The sequence below is a fragment of the Mus caroli genome, unplaced genomic scaffold (genome assembly GCF_978045245.1).
Source record: "Mus caroli unplaced genomic scaffold, Mus_caroli_1 scaffold_2, whole genome shotgun sequence".
Taxonomy (NCBI): domain Eukaryota; kingdom Metazoa; phylum Chordata; class Mammalia; order Rodentia; family Muridae; genus Mus; species Mus caroli.
Genome location: NW_028227257.1, coordinates 58833933 through 58855306, shown reverse-complemented (window position 1 = coordinate 58855306; position 21374 = coordinate 58833933). Strand labels below are relative to the sequence as shown.

Below are 21374 nucleotides of genomic sequence, written 5' to 3'. Positions count from 1 at the left end.
TACTGTCGTTTTTTCCCCTCGTGGAATGGAGAAGCAGGGTCTCTGAACTGTTACTGTAGATAGAAGTGTTTGATCTATGCTGTTCAATACCTGTAGCTAAACCAGATATGTTATCTCCTATAATCTCAACACTTGGGAGGTGCGGGCAAGAGATCTCAAGTTCAAGATCTTCCATGGCTACATAGCAGGTTTTGAGGCTAGCATCTTAAACAGGTTTGATCTTTCAAAAACAAAGACAACCAGCTATGCTGATTCTGGTAACTAACTGAATAGGTCCAGTTACCATCTCTAAATCGTATAGTTTATTAGTTTCTTTCTGTAGCTCAAGCTGTCCTTGAACTTGTGATGGTCCTCCCTCCCTGGCCCTGAGATACTGAGATGACAGTTGTTTCTAGCCGCATTCATGTCCTAAAGATGAATGCTGCTTACTCTTGCCACACAGCCAAGCTTTCTGCATGTGCATGCCTCCTGAGGATGGTTCTCTGCCCAGAAATGCCCTGTATGAGTGACAGCAGTTTGGGGTTCCATCCAATTTTAGGAATTATTGAAACTGCTGGGTGCAGCTCTCCCCAAATCCTTGGGTGTAGCCATTTACTTCCCTCCAGTGAATAGGGAAACAGTATCATCGCTGGCAAGAACAAGAGCCCACAGAGATGTGTTTTCTTTTGAATGGATTAAAGTATTGTTCTCCTTTTATAGCTAAATCAGAATCTTGTCCATAATTGTAGCTTTCAACCCTGGGTAATTCCAGATCTATAACTAATTCTAGGTGACCCTAAACACACAAAGTGAAACATCTTACTATAATCCATTGTTTTTTGGTAAAGCCTGATAACAAAATAGAGATCTGGATCATAATACTTTAGAAACATGTTGTGGGTGGGGGAAGGTAGTTCTGCCTAGTGGTAGTGCATAAGCCTAGCCTGTATGAGCACGGTAAAGATGACTCTAGTTCATAACACTTGTCTGGAACAGGGGGATCTAGTCTTCCAGAGAGTCTCAAAGGTAGTTTAGATAGACAGCATAGCCTTGGATGATTAAGGCTAATGATCGCACAAAAGACAGAAGCAATCAGTTTTAATTTTTCAGCCATGTTACATAAAGGTACACTATAAGTTCAATGAGTTCTGTCATCAGAAGTTCTCATTTTATTCCTGCAAGGCAACTCCCCTAAAGTTGTTTATTTGTCTAATATTCTCAAGGTTAACCTGGAAATGTCACTTTTCAGGATCTGGAAATGACTTAGCTAAAGTAAAGTTGAAGAAGCCAAGCACCTCCTACTTTCCTAGTCTCCTGGCACAGCTGAGGAGATGATACCATGCCCACACCCTAAAAAAATGATGGCAACATCAAAAATCAAACTGCAAGAACCTAGGATGGCTCTCTACTTGGTCACTGTGGATGTAAGGGACAAAATCAGAAAAGCAGCTGTTGTGTTCATCACTGGGGAAGATCCCAGCCCTCTGGACAGTCTCAGCTGCCCCTGTTCTTTTCTTCAAATTCCAGGATGAGACCTTTAATGTGGGACAGTTTCTGATGCAGGTACTCACAGCGATGCTTCTCTTCCCTGTAACTTGGATACCGCTGCAGAGAAAAAGCACCCTTGTCAAAAAGTAAAGCGGCGTCTACCTTACTACGACTGTGCTCACAGCCTGTCTTACCTTTCTGAACTTCTTATACTCCTGGACTATCTTGTCTTCCAGCACCTGAAACACAGTAACACAAAACTGAAGGGAAGGAAGGGCAAAGAGGACAGAGTAAGGAATGGGAGTGACTTCTGTTTTCATTCTACCAAATGTCACAACAGGTTTGCTTGTTCCTTTGCTTAGTCACATGACAGGTTTAGGGGTAATTAGCAGGATGATGACGGCCAATCCTGTCTTTACCTTGTGTTCTGGAGTTCCTCGCTGAAGTCTCTTGATCTCTGCCCCCAGCTCTGTGAACCTCTGGCTTGCAGCCCCAACTCGAGCATGCAGAATGCGGTACTCAGCATAGTCGGTCTCAAAGTCCTGCTCGTAGGCCTGTTGCTGCTCTGTGCTGTGGATGGCTCTGTATTGCCTGCCAGGGGTGTGACACTTTCAATTTCATTGTCCCTAAAAGCACTTGGCTGCTTACAAGTACAGACTATGAAATTGAAAGTGTGGGAAACTCACAGGAGATAATCTGGTACCTCCTCAGGGCTTGGGGATTCAGAGGCTAGGAAGGAAGCAAGAAAACAAGTAATTCTTGGTCCTTTTTCCATGAGTATTTACCCTCCTCTCATCAGTTCACCTGATGGAACTGAGAGGCTCTGCTCCAGCCTGGAATCTCCATCTTCATCATCTTCATCTTGCCCCCAGTCTTCTCCTTCTTGTGAGTCCTGATTTGATAGCCCTTGTAGTGGACTTGAGGCTAGAGGCAGAGCTCTGAGCCTCTTTTCCTCTGGTTCTTCAGTGGTTATAGGTGCTGAACGTTTCTGTTGGGGGAAAAAAATATATGTATAAAAAACAAGCCAGAAGGTTCTTTGGTCAAAAACTGCTATCCCATCAGCTCCTAGGTTTAATATTAAGACTTAGCCTAATTTTTAAAGAGTACTCTTTTGTATGTGCTGGTATGCACACATGTGGAAGACATGGGTTATCCTCCATTGTTCTCTGCCTTACTCTCTTAAGGTCTCTCACTAAACCGAAAGCTGGGTTTCCTAGGCTGGCTAGGTCCTAGGTGCATAGGTGCTGGGGATTCAGACTAAGTCCAAACCTTATGCTTGCACTTACTTGATAAGCCATCTCTCCAGCCTTTTTGTTTGTTTTGTTTTATTTGAGACCAGTCCATAGGTAGGTAGTCTAGGCAGGCTGGCCTCATACTCATTATGCTGTGCAGCAGAGCATAGCCCTATCCTATCTCTGGAGACCTTCAGATTATAGGCATGGGCCAGATTTTATGCTGTATCAGTACTGTATCAACCCAAGATTCACCCTGCCTTTTAAATTACTCTTTGAAAAGCTCTTGTTTCTCTGGACATCTCAGCACTCAAAAAGCAGGGACAGGTGAAAGGAGTTTGAGGCCAGCCAGTTCTACATAAGGAGTTCCCAGGCGTGCCAGGATTACACAGTGAGAACGGACTCCAAAAAGAGACTAAAGTCCTTGCTTACCTTGTCCAGGCGTTTCTGGCTAGCAGGGGAAAGCAGCGACTGATCAGGCTCTCTGTTTGGAAGGTAAGTGTGGTTCCTAGGATTTTTGGAAGGAATGGGAGAGGCCAGGGTGAGAGCTTATTAAAGAAATGTAAGGGTAGAGAGGAGACCCAGCCTGTCTCAGTACCTCATTTCCCATTGTGCCATGGGCTCACTGGAGGATCCTGGGAGTGACTGTTCATGGTTGCTTGCCAGTGGGTCAGACACCTGTCAGGGGAAGTTATAGGAAAACTTGGCTCCCTCGACCTGGGTGTCCCACCTTATGATGACTACCCGCTCTTTCTAGTCTCACCTCATCTAGTGCCAGCTGGGGATGGCCTTCAGGTTCGTCTCCAGTGTCCTGCCAGCTCTCAGACTCTCTGGTACCTTCAGTCAGGTGTTCCTGAGCTAACAGTGGAGCTGGGATAGTATCCATGGCGGCCCAAATAGTGAGTCGCTCTCTAAGGGAGCCCAGGCAGTGGAGACAGTTCGGCCCAGATCTTGAAAGAAGAGTGGGAAAGACAATAGAAAAATGAGTTGGAGATCTCCTGAACACTTCTTCCCATTTCCTGCAAACTTCTCTTACCTTGTCCTTACCTGCCTAAGCGTTGGTACACAAGGTCCAAGCCACCATTAGTACCCTCTTGGCCACACTGGGATACTATGAAGGAGAAAAGGCAGGACCATCCCGGGCCTGGAAACCTTAGGTACTGGGGTAGGAAATGGTAAACCCAGTTAAGCCGGCCCCTCTTCCTCCTGCCCATGCCACTCCTCCCCAAACAATTCTAAGACTGAAGACAAATCCCCAAGGGGCTCGTTAGCACACCAGGTGCAGCTGGTTCAGAGTCCCCCCAAGAGGCTGAGACTGCACAGTCTCCTGGGACCACAGCCCCACATCCTCATAGGGTTTAGTTCTCATAACTTGCTCAGACTGTGACCTCTGGCAAGCTCCGGCCCAGAGCTCACCTTCCTGGAGCCCACGCTTACCCTCTCTCACCCCCAACCTCCCTCGCACATCCGGCCAGCACTTACCCCTCGGTGGCCTTGGAAAGCGATTACTGGCCGTACCTGCAGGAAGAGCCCAAACACCAGCTGAACACAAAGGAAGCAAAGTCCCCAGGATCGAGGAGGCTGGGGACACCTGCCTGGCCGGCTTCACTTGGAGGCGGGGGACGGGGGGGGGGGGGGACTGGAATCTGAAAACCCGCACCTCCCCAAGTCCCTTCTCCAGCATAGCCTTGGGAGGCTGAGGTCTGGCTGGCCGGGAAGGGAAGAAGGGGCCGGGGGCCGCCTCACCTGTTGCTGCTGACACTCTTGCAATGCCCGCAGCGCCGCCTCGTTGAGTCTTAACATCAGGAGGCTGGTCCGAGCAGCGGGGGTGAAGAGGAGCCGCATTTTCCCACTCAGAGCTTCCTGGGTCCCCTCCATGGTGCCAAAGTCGCGCACATGCAGAACCGGGACCACAGGTGAGGGCCACCTCTGCCGTGCAAGCCTAGGCTGGCACTCCCGCCCTCCGGGTCTGTCCCGCCCTCCACCATGACCCCACCCCCGGCACCGCCCCAAAGTTTCCCTGGCCTTGTGGGCGGTACCTCACTCACCTCAGCTGCTGGCCAGAAGCCAAGCGGTTTCTTCTTGATTTGGCTTGGGCAGTATTGGACACTCTGAGGAGCATTCCAGGTCTAATGAGAAAGGATCTGCTTCCAGGGTCTGACCCGTCACCCAGGATCTCTTGTTCTGCCTCAGTTTTCCCAGTTTCCCCATTCTGGATTCAAAATCGTAGTCTTTAAGTAAAAGCTGAACCTGAAACCACTTGAGGGTTTCAGTCTCACAGGGGAGGGAATCGAGACTAGTTGATAGTCGGATTGAGTCATTTATGCCTCCGAGGCCCCGAAGTACCTAAGGGACCAGAGGATGGCAGACCCCAAGAGGGACCAGTGCAATCCTTTCTCTTTTTCCGCCCGAGTTGCTGCGTCTGCTGAGGCGGATCCCAATCTGGTTTCTAAAAGGGACTTGGTGAGGCTGTAAGGCCAGGTGGGTGGGTGCCTCAGCAGACGTGGAAGCCTGGCTATCTGGGACTGGAGCCAAGCCTATCGGTGGATGGGGGTGTGGGGCATAGTTGGTGGCAATAAATAAATGAATAAATAAATAAATAAAATAATAATCAGAGAGCAGAAAGCCAGCCGCAACTTACTCCCAGGTGTCACTTTGTAGCCTAATAAACAAGAGAAAGTGGCGAAACCACAGCTGGCTCCTTTAGAAGGCACTCTCCCCTCCTCTTTGAGTCTTTTTTTTCTTTTAGACAGGGTTTCATTCACTATGTAGATCACTCTTGCTGAACTCACTAGCAGTTCTCCTGCCTATATTTTTCCAAGTGCTAGGATTATATGTGTTAGCCTCTACTCTTGACTAGAAGGTGCCTGGAAGTTTCCCAGCAGGGATACAGATCCTATGGTTTTGAGACCCCCACGGACAAATCTCAGGCCAGTGTTTCCTGTCTTTATTTATTCCTGTTTGGTTGTGTTTCTCAGACTCTCTTATCTCCTTTTTTCCTAACTGGGATCTAATAACTGGGATTACACACACACACATATACACACTAATATATATATTATATTATATTATATTATATAACATAACATATTATATATATAATATAATATATATTATATTATATTGGAATTACATTTGGAATTCCAAGTGATTTTAATGCTGTTCATCTCAAAACAAATAATTTGTCTAAACCCATTGAACAATGCACTCAGAACATGTATAATACTTGTACAAGAACAATACACTCCTATATGCAGGGAAATATTCGCAGTAATGCTGATTTTAAAATCTTGGCAACAAGTTGCCAACAGCAACCACAGATACATTTACCTACCTATTGAGCAATTCCATTTCCATGGAGGACAGTTTATTAATTTTATAAATAGTGGTAGCCCTCTATTTTTCTTTCTTCTTCCTTTCCTTTTCTTCTTTTCTTCTCTTTCTTCTTCATTTTAGAGTCAGGGAACAAACTCTGTAGAACAATCTGGCCTCAAACTCAAGGATCTGCCTGTCTCTGCCTCTCAAAAGCTGGAATTAAAGGCTTGGGTTGCCACACCTGGTTTAGCGGGTGTAATTCATAAAGATGATGCCTGGGCTTTCTTTTCTTAGATGTTAGCTGGGACCTTTTGTAGGACTTTCCTGATTTAAACTTAAAGGAGAGACCAGGGCCTGGGGATCAAGCTTGTGGGTAGAATGTTTGTCTGGCATGCACAGGATGCTGAGAAAGCCTCCATGGTGTGTATTAGTAGGGTGGCTTGTGCCCAGTAGTTCAAAGTGATAACCTAACCTCATTTTAAAAACAATTAAGCCAATAAATACTGCAAGAGCAAATAGAATAGCAGGTAACTGAGGATGATATTTGGAGGTCAGAGATCAGAGCCTAACATTTGTAGGGTGAACACTGGCTGCCTGATATTCAGCTTTCACAATGGTTTTTTTTTTTTTTTTAAGATTTATTATTAGCCGGGCGTGGTGGTGCACACCTTTAATCTCAGCACTTGGGGGGCAGAGGCAGGCAGATTTATGAGTTCGAGGCCAGCCTGGTCTACACAGTGAGTTCCAGGACAGCCAGGGCTACACAGAGAAACCCTGTCTCCAAAAAAAAAAAAAAAAAAAAAAAATTTATTTGAACTCAGGACCTTTGAAAGAGCAGTTAGTGTTCTTACCCACTGAGCCATCTCACCAGCCCCACAATAGGCACATTTTCATGCACGCATTCATTCATTCAACAAAAATTTCCAGAGTACTAGGCTCTTACTGAAGCTCAGGGATAGATCACATAGCAGATTCTTGCTTTGGAAAAGCTTAAATTGCCAGGCGTGGTGGCGCACGCCTTTGATCCCAGCACTCGGGAGGCAGAGGCAGGCGGATTTTTGAGTTTGAGGCCAGCCTGGTCTACAAAGTGAGTTCCAGGACAGCCAGTGGTTCAGTGCTTTGAGAGGCCTTGGGCTCAGTCCTAAGTGCTGGAAAGCAGAAGAAAATGAAAGAATCTAGTCCTCCCAAAATGCTCCCAAATGTAACTCACCTGCCTCAAAAATGTGTGTGTAGTTTCTCCCATCACTTTTTTTTTTTTAAAGATTTATTTATTTATTATATGTAAGTACACTGTAGCTGTCTTCAGACACTCCAGAAGAGGGAGTCAGATCTCCTTACGGATGGTTGTGAGCCACCATGTGGTTGCTGGGATTTGAACTCTGGACCTTCGGAAGAGCAGCCGGGTGCTCTTACCCACTGAGCCATCTCTCCAGCCCCTCCCATCACTTTCTAATGGTATTTTTGTAAGAACTTGAGTGTTTGCATTAGTATTAGTCAAAATAAATTTTATGGTTCTCTTAATCTCTCTCTCTCTCTCTCTCTCTCTCCTCTCTCTCTCTCTCTCTCTCATTTGTTTTTGAGACAGAGTCTAATAGTCCCAGCTGGCCTGGAACTGCTATGTAAACCAGGCTAGCTCCAACCGCTTAGAAATCTGCCTGCCTCTGCCACCCTAGTTTTGGGATTAAAGGTATGTGCCACCATGCCTGTTTTCTTTTTTTTGTTGTTTTTGGTTTGGTTTGGTTTGGCTTGGTTTGGTTTGGTTTGGTTTGGTTTGGTTTGGTTTGGTTTTTCGAGACAGGGTTTCTCTGTGTAGCCCTGGCTGTCCTGGAACTCCCTTTGTAGACCAGGCTGGCCTTGAACACGGAAATCTGCCTGCCTCTGCCTCCTGAGTCCTGAAGTCACAGGTGTAAACAGCCATGCCTGGCTCCCCAAGTCCACCGTGAAGCTGCTCATTTTCCTACAGTGTCCCTACAACAGCTGTCAGGGTACCATCTGTCTTCCCTGCTCCAATGACATCTTTATTTATTTATTTTTGTTTGTTTTTTTGTTTTTGGGTTTTTTGTTGTTGTTGTTGTTGTTTTGTGTTTTTTTTTTTTGGATTTTTTGAGACAGAGTTTCTCTGTGTAGCCCTGGCTGTCCTGGAACTCACTCTGTACACCAGGCTGGCCTCAAACTCAGAAATCCGCCTGCCTCTGCCTCCCAAGTGCTGGGATTAAAGGCGTGCGCCACCACGCCCGGCGGCATTTTTATTTTTATGACACTTTTTTTTTATGGGAACATACTCCCTTGCTTTTATGAACCCATTACTCTGTGCCTCTGCTTAAGTCTTGCCTTGGTAAGCGTTGCTGTCATTGTGTCTGTATTGCCCTTCTGTCTCCTTGACCTAGTTTCAGAGGCAACTTAGTATTCACTCACTAACCATGGCTCTGGATGGGCCTGCCTGCCTGAGGGAGTAGGGTCTGATGGCTCTCACAGGCTGGCTGTTCCCTCTCCTCAAGGGTTCTTCTTGCCCCTCCTTGGCTGTACCCATTCTCCATCTTTACATCCATCCATTACAGCATGAATCACTTCACTGGCCCAGATCAAGGTCCATGGAGCCCACCAACTTCTCCCCAGCATAGAAGCAACAGTTCCATTCAGTTACTTTGTACACAGAGAAACGTGGTCTCAATAAAACAAAAGACCAAAACCAAAACAAACAAAGGAAAGGAGAAGAAAAAAAAAAAAAGAAAAAGAAACAACCCCCTTCAAAACAAAACAAAAAAACCCTTGGTTTAATTTCCAGTGGGCAGTTTGTCAAGGAGAAGGATGGGGAGAGAAAGAAAAATGGAAACATATTAACATTAACAGCAGGAGCTGTAGTGATGACTCAGTGTGGTTAAGAGGATACAATATCCCAGCAGAGGGGCGGGATTTGGATTTGGTTCTCACACACACACTGAGTGGTTCATATCCACCTGTAACTACTCTGCCAGGAAGCTATCCAACACACTTCTCTGGCCTTTATGGGTACTACACAAACCCACACCCAGACACATATATACACACATTTTTGAAAAAAAAATCTTTAAAAATATTAATAGTTCAAGTGGGATTGAACATAGGAAAAATTGAAGATGGTAATGTTTTGTTTTGTGGTTTTGTTTCCTATCTGCTCTTCACAAAGCCAGTTTGAAGTCTTAGTCTCAACTTGATTTTGGGATAGGCATTAGTTTATAGTCCCATCAAAATTTACCACCATTCATTTAAATTCATTTCCTTCACCCCCGTGTGTGTCTTTAGAGAACAACTTTCACTTTTATCTTTCTTATTTATTTATTTATTTATTTTGGTTTTTCTTTTTGTTTTTTGTTTTTTGTTTTTTGTTTTTTGTTTTTGTTTTTTGTTTTTTTTTTTTTTGAGACAGGGTTTCTCTGTGTAGCCCTGGCTGTCCTGGAACTCACTTTGTAGACCAGGCTGGCCTCGAACTCAGAAATCCGCCTGCCTCTGCCTCCCGAGTGCTGGGATTAAAGGCGTGCACCACCACGCCCGGCTTATTTTGGTTTTTCGAGACAGGGTTTCCCTGTATAGCCCTGGCTGTCCTGGACCTCAGAAATCTACCTGCTTCTGCCTCCGGAGTGCTGGAATTAAAGGCGTGTGCCACAACCCATGGCTGTCTTTTATCTTTCTGAGGCAGGGTCTGTCATCGTTTCTGTTGGATTGCTTTTGCTTTATATTCCAGGCTAACTGGTCCTTGAACTTCCAGAAAATTCTCCCATCTCTACCTCTCTTCTCATTATGGAAGTGGTAGGATTACAGATAACACACCACCATACCTACCATTTTATAAGGGTTCATGGATCCAGTTCTGCGACCCCTTAATACAGTTCCTTATGTAGTGGTGATCCCCAACCATAGAATTATTTCTTGTTTTTGTTTTTTCGAGACAGGGTTTCTCTGTGTAGCCCTAGCTGTCCTGGAACTCACTCTCTAGACCAGGCTGGCCTCGAACTCAGAAATCCGCCTGCCTCTGCCTCCCAAGTGCTTGGGATTAAAGGCGTGCGACACCACCGCCCGACTAGAATTATTTTTATTTTTATTATTATTATTAATTTTTTTTTTTTTTTTTTTTTTTTTTTTTTTTTGGTTTTTCGAGACAAGGTTTCTCTGTGTAGCCCTGGCTGTCCTGGAGCTCACTCTGTAGACCAGGCTGGCCTCGAACTCAGAAATCCGCCTGTCTCTGCCTCCGGAGTGCTGGGATTAAAGGCGTGCGCCACCACACCCGGCTTAGAATTTTTTTTTTTTTGGTTTTTCGAGACAGGGTTTCTCTGTGTAGCCCTGGCTGTCCTGGAACTCACTTTGTAGACCAGGCTGGCCTCGATCCGCCTGCCTCTGCCTCCCGAGTGCTGGGATTAAAGGCGTGCACCACCACGCCCGGCTCTAGAATTATTTTTAAACTGTAATTTTTCTATTATAAATCGTAGTGTAAATATCTGTGTTTTCCAGCAGTCTTAGGCGACTCCGGTGAAAGAGTGGAGTGAAGTCCCTGAATTCAGTTGCTTAGTGAAGGTACTGGACAGGATAAAGTGCCTCTGGCCAGCAGGAAACGAATCCTACTGTTCTGGTTCATGTTGGGGTTGTTTCATGATACTTTAGCAGAATTCGTGTTGTCTTGGACCTTGGAAGGGAGAGAATGCTTAACTAATCTCTTCTACAGGGGGCGCGCGCATCTGTGATTCAGCAACCGAAAATAAAGATTTAGTTACTAGCCTGATTTCTCTTACAAACCAAATGTAAGGTTTAGGGGAAATGATACAAGGTAGGCACGGTCTAAAGAGAGAGAGAAAGAGAGATGCAGATTAATAAAATAGGAGCACTCCCTAATCTCGGTTCCTGAAGTAACTCCACAGTCAGATTCGGGTATGCTTCGTCACCCCCAACGCACATTCAAAGTTTCTGTGGGCAGTCTTAAGTCCAGTTCAGTAGTGGAGATGTGCATGCAGGAGCTCTGGACTCAAGCTCTTGGGAAATGATTGTAGGATCACTTTATGACACACTAAAACTGGCTGCGCTTAGGGGCGAGGAAAGTGGAAAGTGGTTTCCCAATTGTCTGCGTATGTTTTCAGACAACTGTGGCAAGTGTTCGGCCAAGAGGCTCGGAGACCGGGGAACCGCACTAAGTTTAGCTCCAGAGAACTGATAGCACATAACCGGATGAACGACCTAGGAAATCCCGCCCTCACCCCGTCCTGTCCCCGCCCCTCCCCCGCGTTCCTTCGGGGCGACTTTGTCAGTCAGTACCCTAAACTGTCCCACATGAGGTCACTTTGCCTAGTCACGTGCCCGGCCCCGTCGGAGCGCCACATCGCCAGCCGCACCCCTCCACCCCCCGCCCACGTGACCCGGCCTAGTTTCTACAGGCTGGGACCTAGCGCTCCGGGGAAGCCCCGCCCCGTGCCAGGCGCTCCGCCCGCCGAGCTCCGCTCTTCGCCCTCCGGGACTGGCGCGTGGCACCGCACTCCACGTGTTTCCCCCTGCCCAATGAGAGCGGGCGCCCGGGCGTGAAGGGGCGGGAGGAAGAAGACGACTTGGTGGCGTCGCGCGAAGGGGGCGGGGCCTGCAACGTCGGCCCGAACGAGGGGGACGCAACGGAGGCAGGTTGGAGCCGCTGCCGTCGCCATGACCCGTGAGTGCTGGGACCTTTTCCTCTCTCCCTTTTCTTTCCGCTCTCGCTCCCCGCGCGCCCGGGCGCCCGCGTGTGCGTCCCCTCGGCTTCCCCGGCGGACAGAAAGGTCTTTAGGGAGCGCTCTCCAGCTGCCTCCCGCCCAGCCGGAAGCGCAGCCCTCTGCACGCCGCCACTTGCGGAGACCCCTGTGTTGGGCGCGGGCCGCCGCCGGCTTTCCGCGCTGGGGAAGCCGGGTGCCCTGGGTGGTGGGCCCCGGCGCGTGCCCGTGAGGCCCCGGCGCGTCCCACACACCGCAGCAGCTGTCTGGGCCCCCGCGCCGCCTCAAACTTGACGCGCGCCGCCAGCAGTCTCGACCGCACCGTCCTCCCGCACCCCCAAGTTAACCTGCCCCGGGGCGGCTGCCACACCCCGGGCAGCCGAAGCCCCGCGATGGGGTCGGGGCCGCGGCGGGGGGTTGGGGGGACAGTCGGGGTCCCAGTTGCGGGGAGGAGGGGCGCTGGTGTGTGTACGTGGAGCAGCGGCCCCGGCGTCTCACTTTGTACCTTCTCTTCTTAGGCGGTAACCAGCGAGAGCTCGCCCGCCAGAAGAACATGAAGAAGCAGAGCGACTCGGTTAAGGGAAAGCGCCGAGATGATGGGCTTTCTGCTGCCGCCCGCAAGCAGAGGTAGCCCCAGGGAGGGGAAAGGAAGGGTCGGGCCGGGACTGGACGGGGAGACCTGGGTTAGAGAGGGGGTGTACCAGGAGAGAGCAATTGCAGGGTCCGAGTCTAGGTTAGATGTGAGGGGCAGACTGCATTGCTTCCTCTAGGGTTTTATTTCCTCCCCACTCTAAATTGTTAGGTCACAGCCATACAATACAGGAAGGGACTGGGGCGGGTCTCTGTCCGCAGGCTGATTTCTGCGGGCCTTAGTTCTGACCTTAAGGGCAAGGGCAGGGGCTTCATAAGTCAAGTGTAGTTGTTTTGACAGCCCAGTACTTTTGACTCTCCTTGCTGCTTGTATCTCCTCCCTCTTCCCGACTTTCTCCCTAGTGTTGTTGGGGTGTGGTACTTAGTACAGAATAGAAAACCTTGGGCCTGAGCGGCCAGACTTCTGACCCCTTGGGCAACAGCCAGATGGAGACTGATTGATTGCCTTTTGACCCTTAGCTCTGTTCCTCTTGTTCTCCTAGGGTGGGAATATAGCAGCCATATGCTGAACTTTGTCCCATCCACTTCCATCTTATCCTCTGTACCCTTCATCCCCTGCATCTTGTCCTTTTTGCCCTCTGGTACCTCCCAGTGCCCCATCATCTCTACCCCCAGGGACTCGGAGATCATGCAGCAGAAGCAGAAAAAGGCAAACGAGAAGAAGGAGGAACCCAAGTAGCCTTGTGGCTTCGTGTCCAACCCTCTTGCCCTCCGCCTGTGTGCCTGGAGCCAGTCCCACCATGCTCGAGTTTCTTCCTGTAGTGCTCACAGGTCCCAGCACCGATGGCATTCCCTTTGCCCTGAGTCTGCAGCGGGTTCCTTTTGTGCTTCCTTCCCCTCAGGTAGCCTCTCTCCCTCTGGGCCACTCCTGGGGGTGAGGGGGTTACCCCTTCCCAGTGTTTTTTATTCCTGTGGGGCACACCCCAAAGTATTAAAAGTAGCTTTGTAATTCCTTGAGCGCCTGGTTTGACTGGGGATTGGGGGCATGGGGATGGAGGAGTGACTGCCCTTCCCCACTACAAGGGGGGAGTTCTGTTAGGCACCTAAGAGATTATGGATTTGTAGACTTCATAAGGAAAACATCACAGAAGAAGCCTTTATTTTAACGATTGCAACCGGAAAAGCACTCCAGTTATATGGCAGAGGAGTCCTCTAAGAACTATAGAGACTTCTTTTCTGTGATTTTTGTCCCCCACACCGACCCTTGACACCATCCCCAGGATGGTATTGAGGGTCATAAGAGGGAAGGATCTAAGACCCAAATTTATGTCTCTTCATTCTTTCTTTGCTTGAAAGTTGGCCAAAAAGAAAAAAAATCCTGCTGCTCACCAACTTCTGGTGGTCAGCCACTCTCGATGCCCACATTCTCTTCTGTTCTGTCATTCCTCAGGGAATGAAGGTGGTTTTTGTCTTCCATTTCCTTTGACCTCAAGACCAGGATTAAAACCTATGGTAGCCTCTGCTCCCTTCTTTCCCTGCCCTGGTTTGTTCTGTGGCCTGGGCTTCTTCCACCTCTGCTTAGGGCTGAGCTACTCATTTCCTTTTGATTGCTAAGAGCAGACCCAAATCTTCAATCTCTGTAGGTCTTTCCCTGACCCTATCTCCAGCTCAGGAACCAGAAAGGGTCTTGTGCCACACTGCTAGGATCAGGTAAGGCTCCTGGGTTTACTTCCTGGGAGTTAGACTCTTGAGCTTTAATGAACTAGTGAGTTTGTCTGCTTCTTCCAATTTAGATACTTACTGAGTCTAAGCACTGATAACTGCTCATTTGTCCTTGAGGTATTGAGTTCAGCTGGGTGTTCCTGGAGCTAAGATTAAGAGCATAATCTAAAGGGTCTGTCTCCCTGTTTATTACTACAGATCAGGAGCCAGTTTTTATGTGGCAGTACTGATGCCATGGCAGTGTTGCCTGAATATACTAGGGTGGTGGTCATGATTCTGAGTGGGGAGCCAGCAGTGGTGCCAGGAGCAGCCCCAGATAGAGGAGGACACAGGCCCAGCATGAGGCAACTTTAACCCAGAAGGTAGCCCTGCTACCTTTAGTGAAGGTCTTCTCCAGTTCTGCTTCCTCATAGCTGTGAAAGTAAAGGCTGATTAGAGGTGATGCAGGGCCTTAGCTTTTGAACTTCCCTACTTCCTCATAACCAGGGCAGATCCTTGGGTGTCTCTCCCAAGAACTTTTGGAATGGCCTTAAAGTGTTTCCTTAAAATTGCTAGATTTTCAGGAGAGTATCTTATGTCTGCTTTCTTCTTACCTGAACCAGTTGGTAAGGGTAACCATGACATAGAGTGAAGCAAGGAAGAAGGCAAAGTGGAAGCCAGAGTAGCTGTAGGGAAGATGCTGGCTCTGCACCTGAGCAGCTGGAGGGGTCTCCTGGTCAGCTGGCCTGGCCCTGCTCCTTTGCCCTAGAGAGAGAAGTGCCGATGGGGAGCAATGTTGCTGACACTCCCTTCCCCCAACTATTGTGAAGGCTCTTGAGGGCTCTGGCCCTTCACAGGGTTCAGCTGGCTAGATTGCGCATGTGACTCACCATCCTCTGGCTCCACTGTTTGGGGGTAGCAGAAACAGACTGAGGGCTTCTGTAAAACAAGGCAACGTGTTTTGAAATGTCTTTAAGACAGTGTGAGGGTGCTAATTTAGAAAATCTCCCCGTTGAAAAGATTGACCTGGTGTAAGAAGTGGAGGCACACCTGGGTTCAAATTCTTGCTCCAGCATATAACTGGCTATGCAAACTTTGGTAAGATGTTTAATCTTTTGTGCCTCAATTCCTCCATTTGTGAAATGGAGAAAATACCTACCTCACAGGGTTGTTGTGAGGATTAAATGAAATGAGACTATGTATGTAAAGTATCTAGCACAGTGCCTAGCACATTGTGGGTACTCAATAAAAGGAAACAGCAGCTAGAATCTGAGCATTCTGGGTAGAAGTTGGTAGGATGTGTGTCTCTGTGTTTGGGGGAGGGGTGTTGGGGTTTTGAGCTCTTGATGCTCACCTGGAACTCATACTTGTAAACCTTGATAATCCACAAGGGTCCAAATAACTCGGCCAGGTAGGAAGCCTCGTTGCTGTGAAAGAAAGTTTTTTTAAACCTTGGGCCAAATGTGAAAGATTGGTGGCATTTACTGTCAACATACTTCCGGAGGGTATTTTGCTCCTAGAGGCCCCTAAAGTCTGTGCATTTTAAACTCAACATTCTCCCCTGCCCCCGTCATCTCATGCGGATCATCTGACCAAAGTGCTATTCTTAGAAATTGTCCCTGTTCGTGGGGAGCTTTTCTGGTTCTAGACTTGCTCTACAGTTTAAATAAACCTCAGCACTGGACATTCTTCAGTGAGTCCTGGGCATCCGCTCACACTAACCGTTGGTTGGCACCTTTACGTACCAAGCAAAGAGCACACAAGCATACATGATGCCAGCACTAAACACTGCTACTGAGGTATCCGGTATTTGTGGTTCCATTTTATTCCAGCCAGGCAGGCACAAGGTGTGATTCTGTCCTTGAAAGGTTACTGCCAAGGGGCAATGAGAGAACAGGGTTATGAACAAAGCTGGGCACTTTGAAGGAACAGAAAAGGTCTTTGGCACTGTACTGGCAGTCTGGGTCCTACTTGTCTCTGGGGGACGGCTGGACAGTGCAGAGAAGGTCAGATACATGATATAGCAGCTGATGATAGAGGCTTGCAGGAGGCCAGAGTTTGGTTGCTCTAGGGAGAACAGGAGTTAGTACTCCTTCACTGCACTTCTGTCCCCCCCTCCTTTGGGGGAGAGACAAAAGCAGCAGAGGTACTTTAGATAGCTGAGCCTGGGAAGGCCAGGAACACTGGCTATAATTCTCAAAGGGACACACCCCACCCCCAAATCTGCAATGTTAAATTGCATATACCCACTGAGGCGGATACAAGGTGCGATGGAGAGGAGAGACAGGAGGCCACAGAAGCAAAGGTGCAGACTGAGTAACATCTTGTTGAGCAGTCAACCATCAGGGTGTGTGTAGTGGTGGAACAGTAACACAGCTCCCACACCTGCCATACTGTAGAATCCTAGAGTGGCCAGTAACACACCTAGGAGCCAGCTACAGTCTTGAGCTGCACCAGTCTGCCTGAAGAGAAGTGGTTAGGGCATTAGAACTTTAACCCATTACTGATTAGTCAGCCTACTAGGCCACACAGTACATTCTTGAGCTTTTTGTTCATTTTCTGACAGGATTTTACCTACACTTAAGACTGCCCTAGAACTCTTGCCTCAGCATGCTGAGTCTTGAGATTATGGGTATTTACCACTTTTTGTTTGTTTTTTGGGGGGCTTGTTTTTTGTTTTTTTGAGACAGGGTTTCTCTGTGAATCCCTGGCTGTCCTGGAACTCACTCTGTAGACCAGGCTGGTCTCGAACTCAGAAATCCCCCTGCCTCTGCCTCCCAAATGGTGGGATTAAAGGCATGCGCCACCACGCCCGGCGCCTCTTTGTTTTAAGAGGCTGACTTGGAACTCCCTGCTCTGCTTGTGGTTTTTTGTGGCCTTGAATTATCGGCCCTCCTGTGTCTTTCCTCCTTAGTGCTGGGGTCACAAGCAAACGCCATCAAGTATCTGATTTCCTGAGCATTTTGGTATTCTCTGGGAGGCTGTGAGAGCAGACGTGCTATGGCCTTTGCCTAGCCTTTCTGTACTGAGTAATGTCTGCCAGCCTCCTTGGAGGAATCTTTAGGATTAAGTGCTTCTTATAAATTTATTTGTGTGTGTGTGTGTCACGTGTGGTTGTGAGCCACCATGTGGTTGCTAGGAATTGGAATTCAGAACCTCTGGAAGAGCAGTCAGTGCTCTTAACCTCTGGGCCATCTCTCCAGCCCAACCTTACCAATTCTTGTTCCAGGACTGGGCAAAGGCTGTGATAAGCACCAGCTGTAATAGGATGAATGTGAAGCCTCCGCAGATGCCAATATAATGCCAGGCTGCAAGACAGGCACCATTGGGAACTTTCAGCTCTGGCTGGTCATGATAGTATATTCCCCCAACCCCCCCCCCCCTTTTGATTAAAATGCTGCATAGCCTAGGCAGGTCTCAATCTCTCAATTATGCTTCACTCTCCTGAATGCTAGGATTATAGTTGTGTAATGTAAGTCTAGCTTCCTGTTCTTAAGTAGGAAGTTGTAGCCTACTCTTGCTGATCACAGTGTAAGATGAAGAGTACCTGGGAAGAGATCCTCATCAGGGATGCAGAAGGCAATGACACAGAGACCTAACAGGAACAACAGCTTGAGGCTCCAGAAGCTAGTTAGGGTAGAGAGAAAACCAGATTGAGGAGAATAGGCAAAGGAGGGAAAGAAAAAAAGTATGGCAGGTGGAACCAACCAGCCCCAACCCATTGTAGTCCAAGTTCTAACTCAGATGCCACAGTCACATCTGAGCAACACTACAGTTAGAGAAGGTTTGCATATAACTTACTTAAAATCTAGAGCCCAGGAGTTTATAAACATACTTTCTGTCTTATTACAGTGTTCTTTCTTCATCCTGGAGTTTCTTTTAGCCAGCTTGTGTCTACTTCCCTCTATCCCATCCCCATCCAAAAAATTAAACACAAACTTGTTATGCAGCTGTGCCCGAGGGTTGGTGGGGGAGTGGAGGCGCACTAGCAGCACAGCCTGCAGCAGGTGGAAGGTGGCAGTTCCTGCACATACTCGATACACAGCGCCAGAGCCACTGAGCACTGGACAATCAGAGTTGCCAAACAGGTGGGCACATAGCACTGAGGGCATCTGGATCTGCAGGGAGTTTGGTTGTGAGAAAAGTCAGGGCAAGCCACAATATATGGATAGTCTCAACTTTTTACTGGTAGGTTGACTCCTTTGCTCCCTGTTCCTAATCCAAATCTTAAAATTTTTTTTTCCTCACGTTGCAACCCTTGCCGACTTACCCCATGTGCTTTGCCCCAGACCCTTTCTACCACTGTCTTCGAAAGCAGGAGGCAGCAGATTGCTGAGGCCCCGACGTGGAGGAGGATGTAGAGCAGGCGGCTACTCGTAGACTCTGTCAGAGAGTGGCAGCCACTGGTCCAAGAAACAGGTCCACAGCAGGACGCCTGGGGATAGAGTAGATGTAGGAAGCAATGCAGAGTTTTTCAGAGTTTTTGACCATTTAACCAATGGTCAAATCCCCAAACCCTCCATCCTTCTGTCTGGTCATGAGCCTCTTAGGATTACCTTCCACAAAGCACTAGTAAGGTTTTCATTGCAAGAACTTTAAACTTTGCTGTATTCCTGAACCACTTAACTTCTTCCTAATGATCTATGGCTGGGAATGTGGAATGAGATGTTTACCTATTATCCAGGCAAAGAACCAGTTTTCTCATCCCAACTCCTAGCTTTTTAGCTATCTCTTCCCAAATGTCTCACCTGATTGAAGGGGGTTTCCACTACATCACTGACTCCACCGTGCTGCTGTGCAAGACCCTGGGTGGTGCTCCGGCCTGTGACAACTTTGGCGCCCATCATTTTTGTCCCAGAGGTTAGATGTAGATCCAGTATTGGAAAAACTGATGAGGGACAGCAGCTTCTCAGGATTTTCGCCCATTGGACAGTCGCTTTGCTGGCCTAATCATTCGTCTTAAGGCAGATAGACATGTCATAACATGAATACAGGTTACCAGGAAGTGGTAGATTGATGCAAATAGTTTTGTGAAGATGCCTTCACCAGGCTTCGCATTCCGGATCATTCGGACTGTTATTCTGAGATTAGGAGCGTTGGCCTATCAGGTCTAGGGATTAGATTTTTTAATTGGTTTAGGATTAGCCACCTTGATTGGACAGAATTCTATGTGTGTGTCTCTGTGTGAAAGGATTGCTCTTAGGAACAATGAGTCTTGGTGGTGTGGGTAGTGAACAGATAGTCGAAGGAGACTGCAGAAAACAAACTGGAGAGGAAGTCAAAAGCGAATCTCTTTGCTAGTTGAAGCTTCTCAAGACAGGCACAAAGGTGTGGTCCAGCGCCTACCCCGCCCCTTCTCTGGGCGGAAGCTGTGAGGGTTGCCGGAAGTTGTGAAGCGGCAGCCTATGCGGCGGCGCGGTGAGATCGAAATGGCGACCGAGGGAGACGTGGAGTTGGAGTTAGAGACCGAGACCAGCGGCCCGGAGCGGCCTCCCGAGAAGCCAAGGAAACATGACAGTGGTGCTGCTGACCTAGAGCGGGTTACTGACTATGCGGAAGAGAAGGAGATCCAGAGTTCGAATCTTGAAACGGTGAAGTTGGCTGGGAGCTTGTATGAGAAGGGTTGAGAGTGGGGCGGGAGTGAGGTGAGACTGACCGGTTTGCTGCCCACTGGGGCTCCGGGACGGCTGATAGCGATGGTGGGATTTGGCAGTAGGGTGGGGCTAAGCGACAGCACCCACCCAGTCTGCTGTTTGCTTAAGAATTCGATAGAGATTGGGCCTAAATATATCTCATGTGCACGAAATTAGGCATAGTCCTTTGGTCCTGAGAACACTAGTAGTTGTGAATACCTGGAGAACCACGTGATTCTTATTTTTGGTATTGCGTTTTAGATCAGAAAATTTGGGTGGCACGGTGGTAGATAACTTGACTCGTGTTTTCTACAGGCTATGTCCGTAATTGGAGACAGACGGTCCAGGGAACAAAAGGCCAAACAAGAGCGGTAAGTTTAAAGCACGCCACCAGCACTACCGGTAGGTCCTCGTTCTCCAGGGGAAAAAAGGTTTACGTCTTTAACCAATTTCTACAGATCTAGGGATTATAACTTTGTTAGTGGAAGAAAAGATTCCAGGATACCTTACTGTAAAACCTCCAGGGGAAAGAATTGGCGCGTTTATTTGCTATTTTCAGTAAACCTTGTTCGACCCATTTTCTGTGTGTAGCTGGGAGTGTTCCTTCTGGGAGTTTATAGCAGAGGCAGAGAATGAAAACAAATGTATAAATATTTACAGGGAGAAGGAACTGGCGAAGGTCACTATCAAGAAGGAAGATCTGGAGTTGATAGTGAGTAATTTTTTAAGGGATTCACAAGAGACGTGCTATCTAATTTGGGCTCCTGAAACAAAGTGGAGAAGAGGCTTTGGTGACGTGATTTTCCCTTTTGCAGATGACGGAAATGGAGATCTCTCGAGCAGCAGCAGAAAGGAGCTTGAGGGAACACATGGGCAATGTGGTGGAGGCTCTTATTGCCCTAACCAACTGATAATGTGCTTTATTAGACATTCTGGACTGACTGACTGAAATAAAGTGTTCTGTTTTGTGGTTTGTTTTTTTTTTCAGTTTCATCTCAGATGAAATGCATTATATATTCTATTTTATTGTCAGTTTCTATGTTGGACCTTGATGAAACTGTGTGAACAATCAGTATAAAGAAGTACCTAATGTTCAAATGCAGGCTCTTATATTGTGTGTGTGATTCCTCTACTGCCATAGTGTTTCTAATAACTACCACATGGGAAACGAATTTAAGTGCCCCTTTCTACCAAGTCATCTCGCCAGCTCTCAGCAGCAGATACTAAGTGGTATGTTAGTATCACTCATCTGACTAGCTCTTTTTTGGCAATATAGAGTACATTTGGATCCTCTGCAAAAGATCCAAATGCATGTGTTTCTAGGATAGCTTGTGCACTTTCCCCCTTGGATCTGTTCTTGTATAAACCAGGTTGTTTGCAATCTGAGACCCCTCCCTAACTTGAGAGCTGCTTCAACTAACTCCAGGATAGCTTATGAATATCAAAGGCTAGCTTCTGTTTTTGGGGCTTTTAAGTTACCAACCGTATTTACAAACAACTGGAATAAACACTTAGGTTCTAGAAATGGGAACACAGAAAATAAAATGTTGGATCAGGCCTGGCAAGATGACTCAGTAAGTACCTGCCTCAAAAGCAAAATGAGTTTGGATTCCCAGTAACTCCCTAAAAATCCAGGAGTGGTGGGATGTTCCTGTACCCCTGCACTGGGGGGCTGTGCTGAGAAGGCAGCTTGGTCTAATCAGGAACTTCAGGCTTTGTAAGGTCATAGCACC

At 47.8% G+C, this 21374-nt stretch overlaps 4 protein-coding genes across 6 annotated transcripts; 2 read left to right on the top strand and 2 right to left on the bottom strand.

Annotated features, from left to right (window-relative positions):
• Nucleotides 1-1037: 1037 nt before the first annotated feature.
• On the bottom strand, nt 1038-4694 carry Ell3 (elongation factor for RNA polymerase II 3). The gene is made up of 11 exons (XM_021155568.3): nt 4446-4694; nt 4182-4217; nt 3747-3859; nt 3463-3649; nt 3298-3377; nt 3132-3207; nt 2272-2455; nt 2154-2196; nt 1887-2058; nt 1662-1706; nt 1038-1584 (listed from the first exon to the last, which is right to left on the bottom strand). The coding sequence occupies exons 1-11, from the start codon at nt 4575-4577 to the stop codon at nt 1474-1476; spliced, it is 1179 nt and encodes a 392-aa protein (XP_021011227.1). The 5' UTR covers nt 4578-4694; the 3' UTR covers nt 1038-1473.
• Nucleotides 4695-11569: 6875 nt separating this feature from the next.
• Serf2 (small EDRK-rich factor 2) lies at nt 11570-13324 on the top strand. 2 transcript variants are annotated; one of them, XM_021185138.3, is made up of 3 exons: nt 11570-11679; nt 12235-12343; nt 12983-13324. In XM_021185138.3, exons 1-3 carry the CDS (start codon nt 11673-11675, stop codon nt 13044-13046), a joined length of 180 nt encoding a protein of 59 aa, XP_021040797.1. In that variant the 5' UTR covers nt 11570-11672; the 3' UTR covers nt 13047-13324. The 2 variants fall into 2 exon arrangements, with proteins under 2 accessions (XP_021040797.1, XP_021040807.1); XM_021185148.3 differs by having other exon boundaries at nt 12960-13324.
• A 961-nt stretch (nt 13325-14285) lies between these two features.
• On the bottom strand, nt 14286-18940 carry Serinc4 (serine incorporator 4). The gene is given in 12 exon segments (XM_021185118.3): nt 14286-14442; nt 14623-14773; nt 14899-14947; nt 15363-15435; nt 15754-15880; nt 15980-16075; nt 16259-16470; nt 17223-17316; nt 17556-17635; nt 17948-18126; nt 18279-18443; nt 18757-18940. Coding segments are annotated over 12 exon segments (1482 nt in total). The 5' UTR covers nt 18856-18940.
• Nucleotides 18941-19370: 430 nt separating this feature from the next.
• On the top strand, nt 19371-20614 carry Hypk (huntingtin interacting protein K). Of its 2 annotated transcripts, XM_021185157.3 has the most exons (4): nt 19376-19599; nt 19957-20012; nt 20302-20353; nt 20457-20614. In XM_021185157.3, exons 1-4 carry the CDS (start codon nt 19414-19416, stop codon nt 20550-20552), a joined length of 390 nt encoding a protein of 129 aa, XP_021040816.1. In that variant the 5' UTR covers nt 19376-19413; the 3' UTR covers nt 20553-20614. The 2 variants fall into 2 exon arrangements, with proteins under 2 accessions (XP_021040824.1, XP_021040816.1); XM_021185165.3 differs by lacking the exons at nt 19957-20012; nt 20457-20614 and having other exon boundaries at nt 19371-19599; nt 20302-20361.
• Nucleotides 20615-21374: the final 760 nt, after the last annotated feature.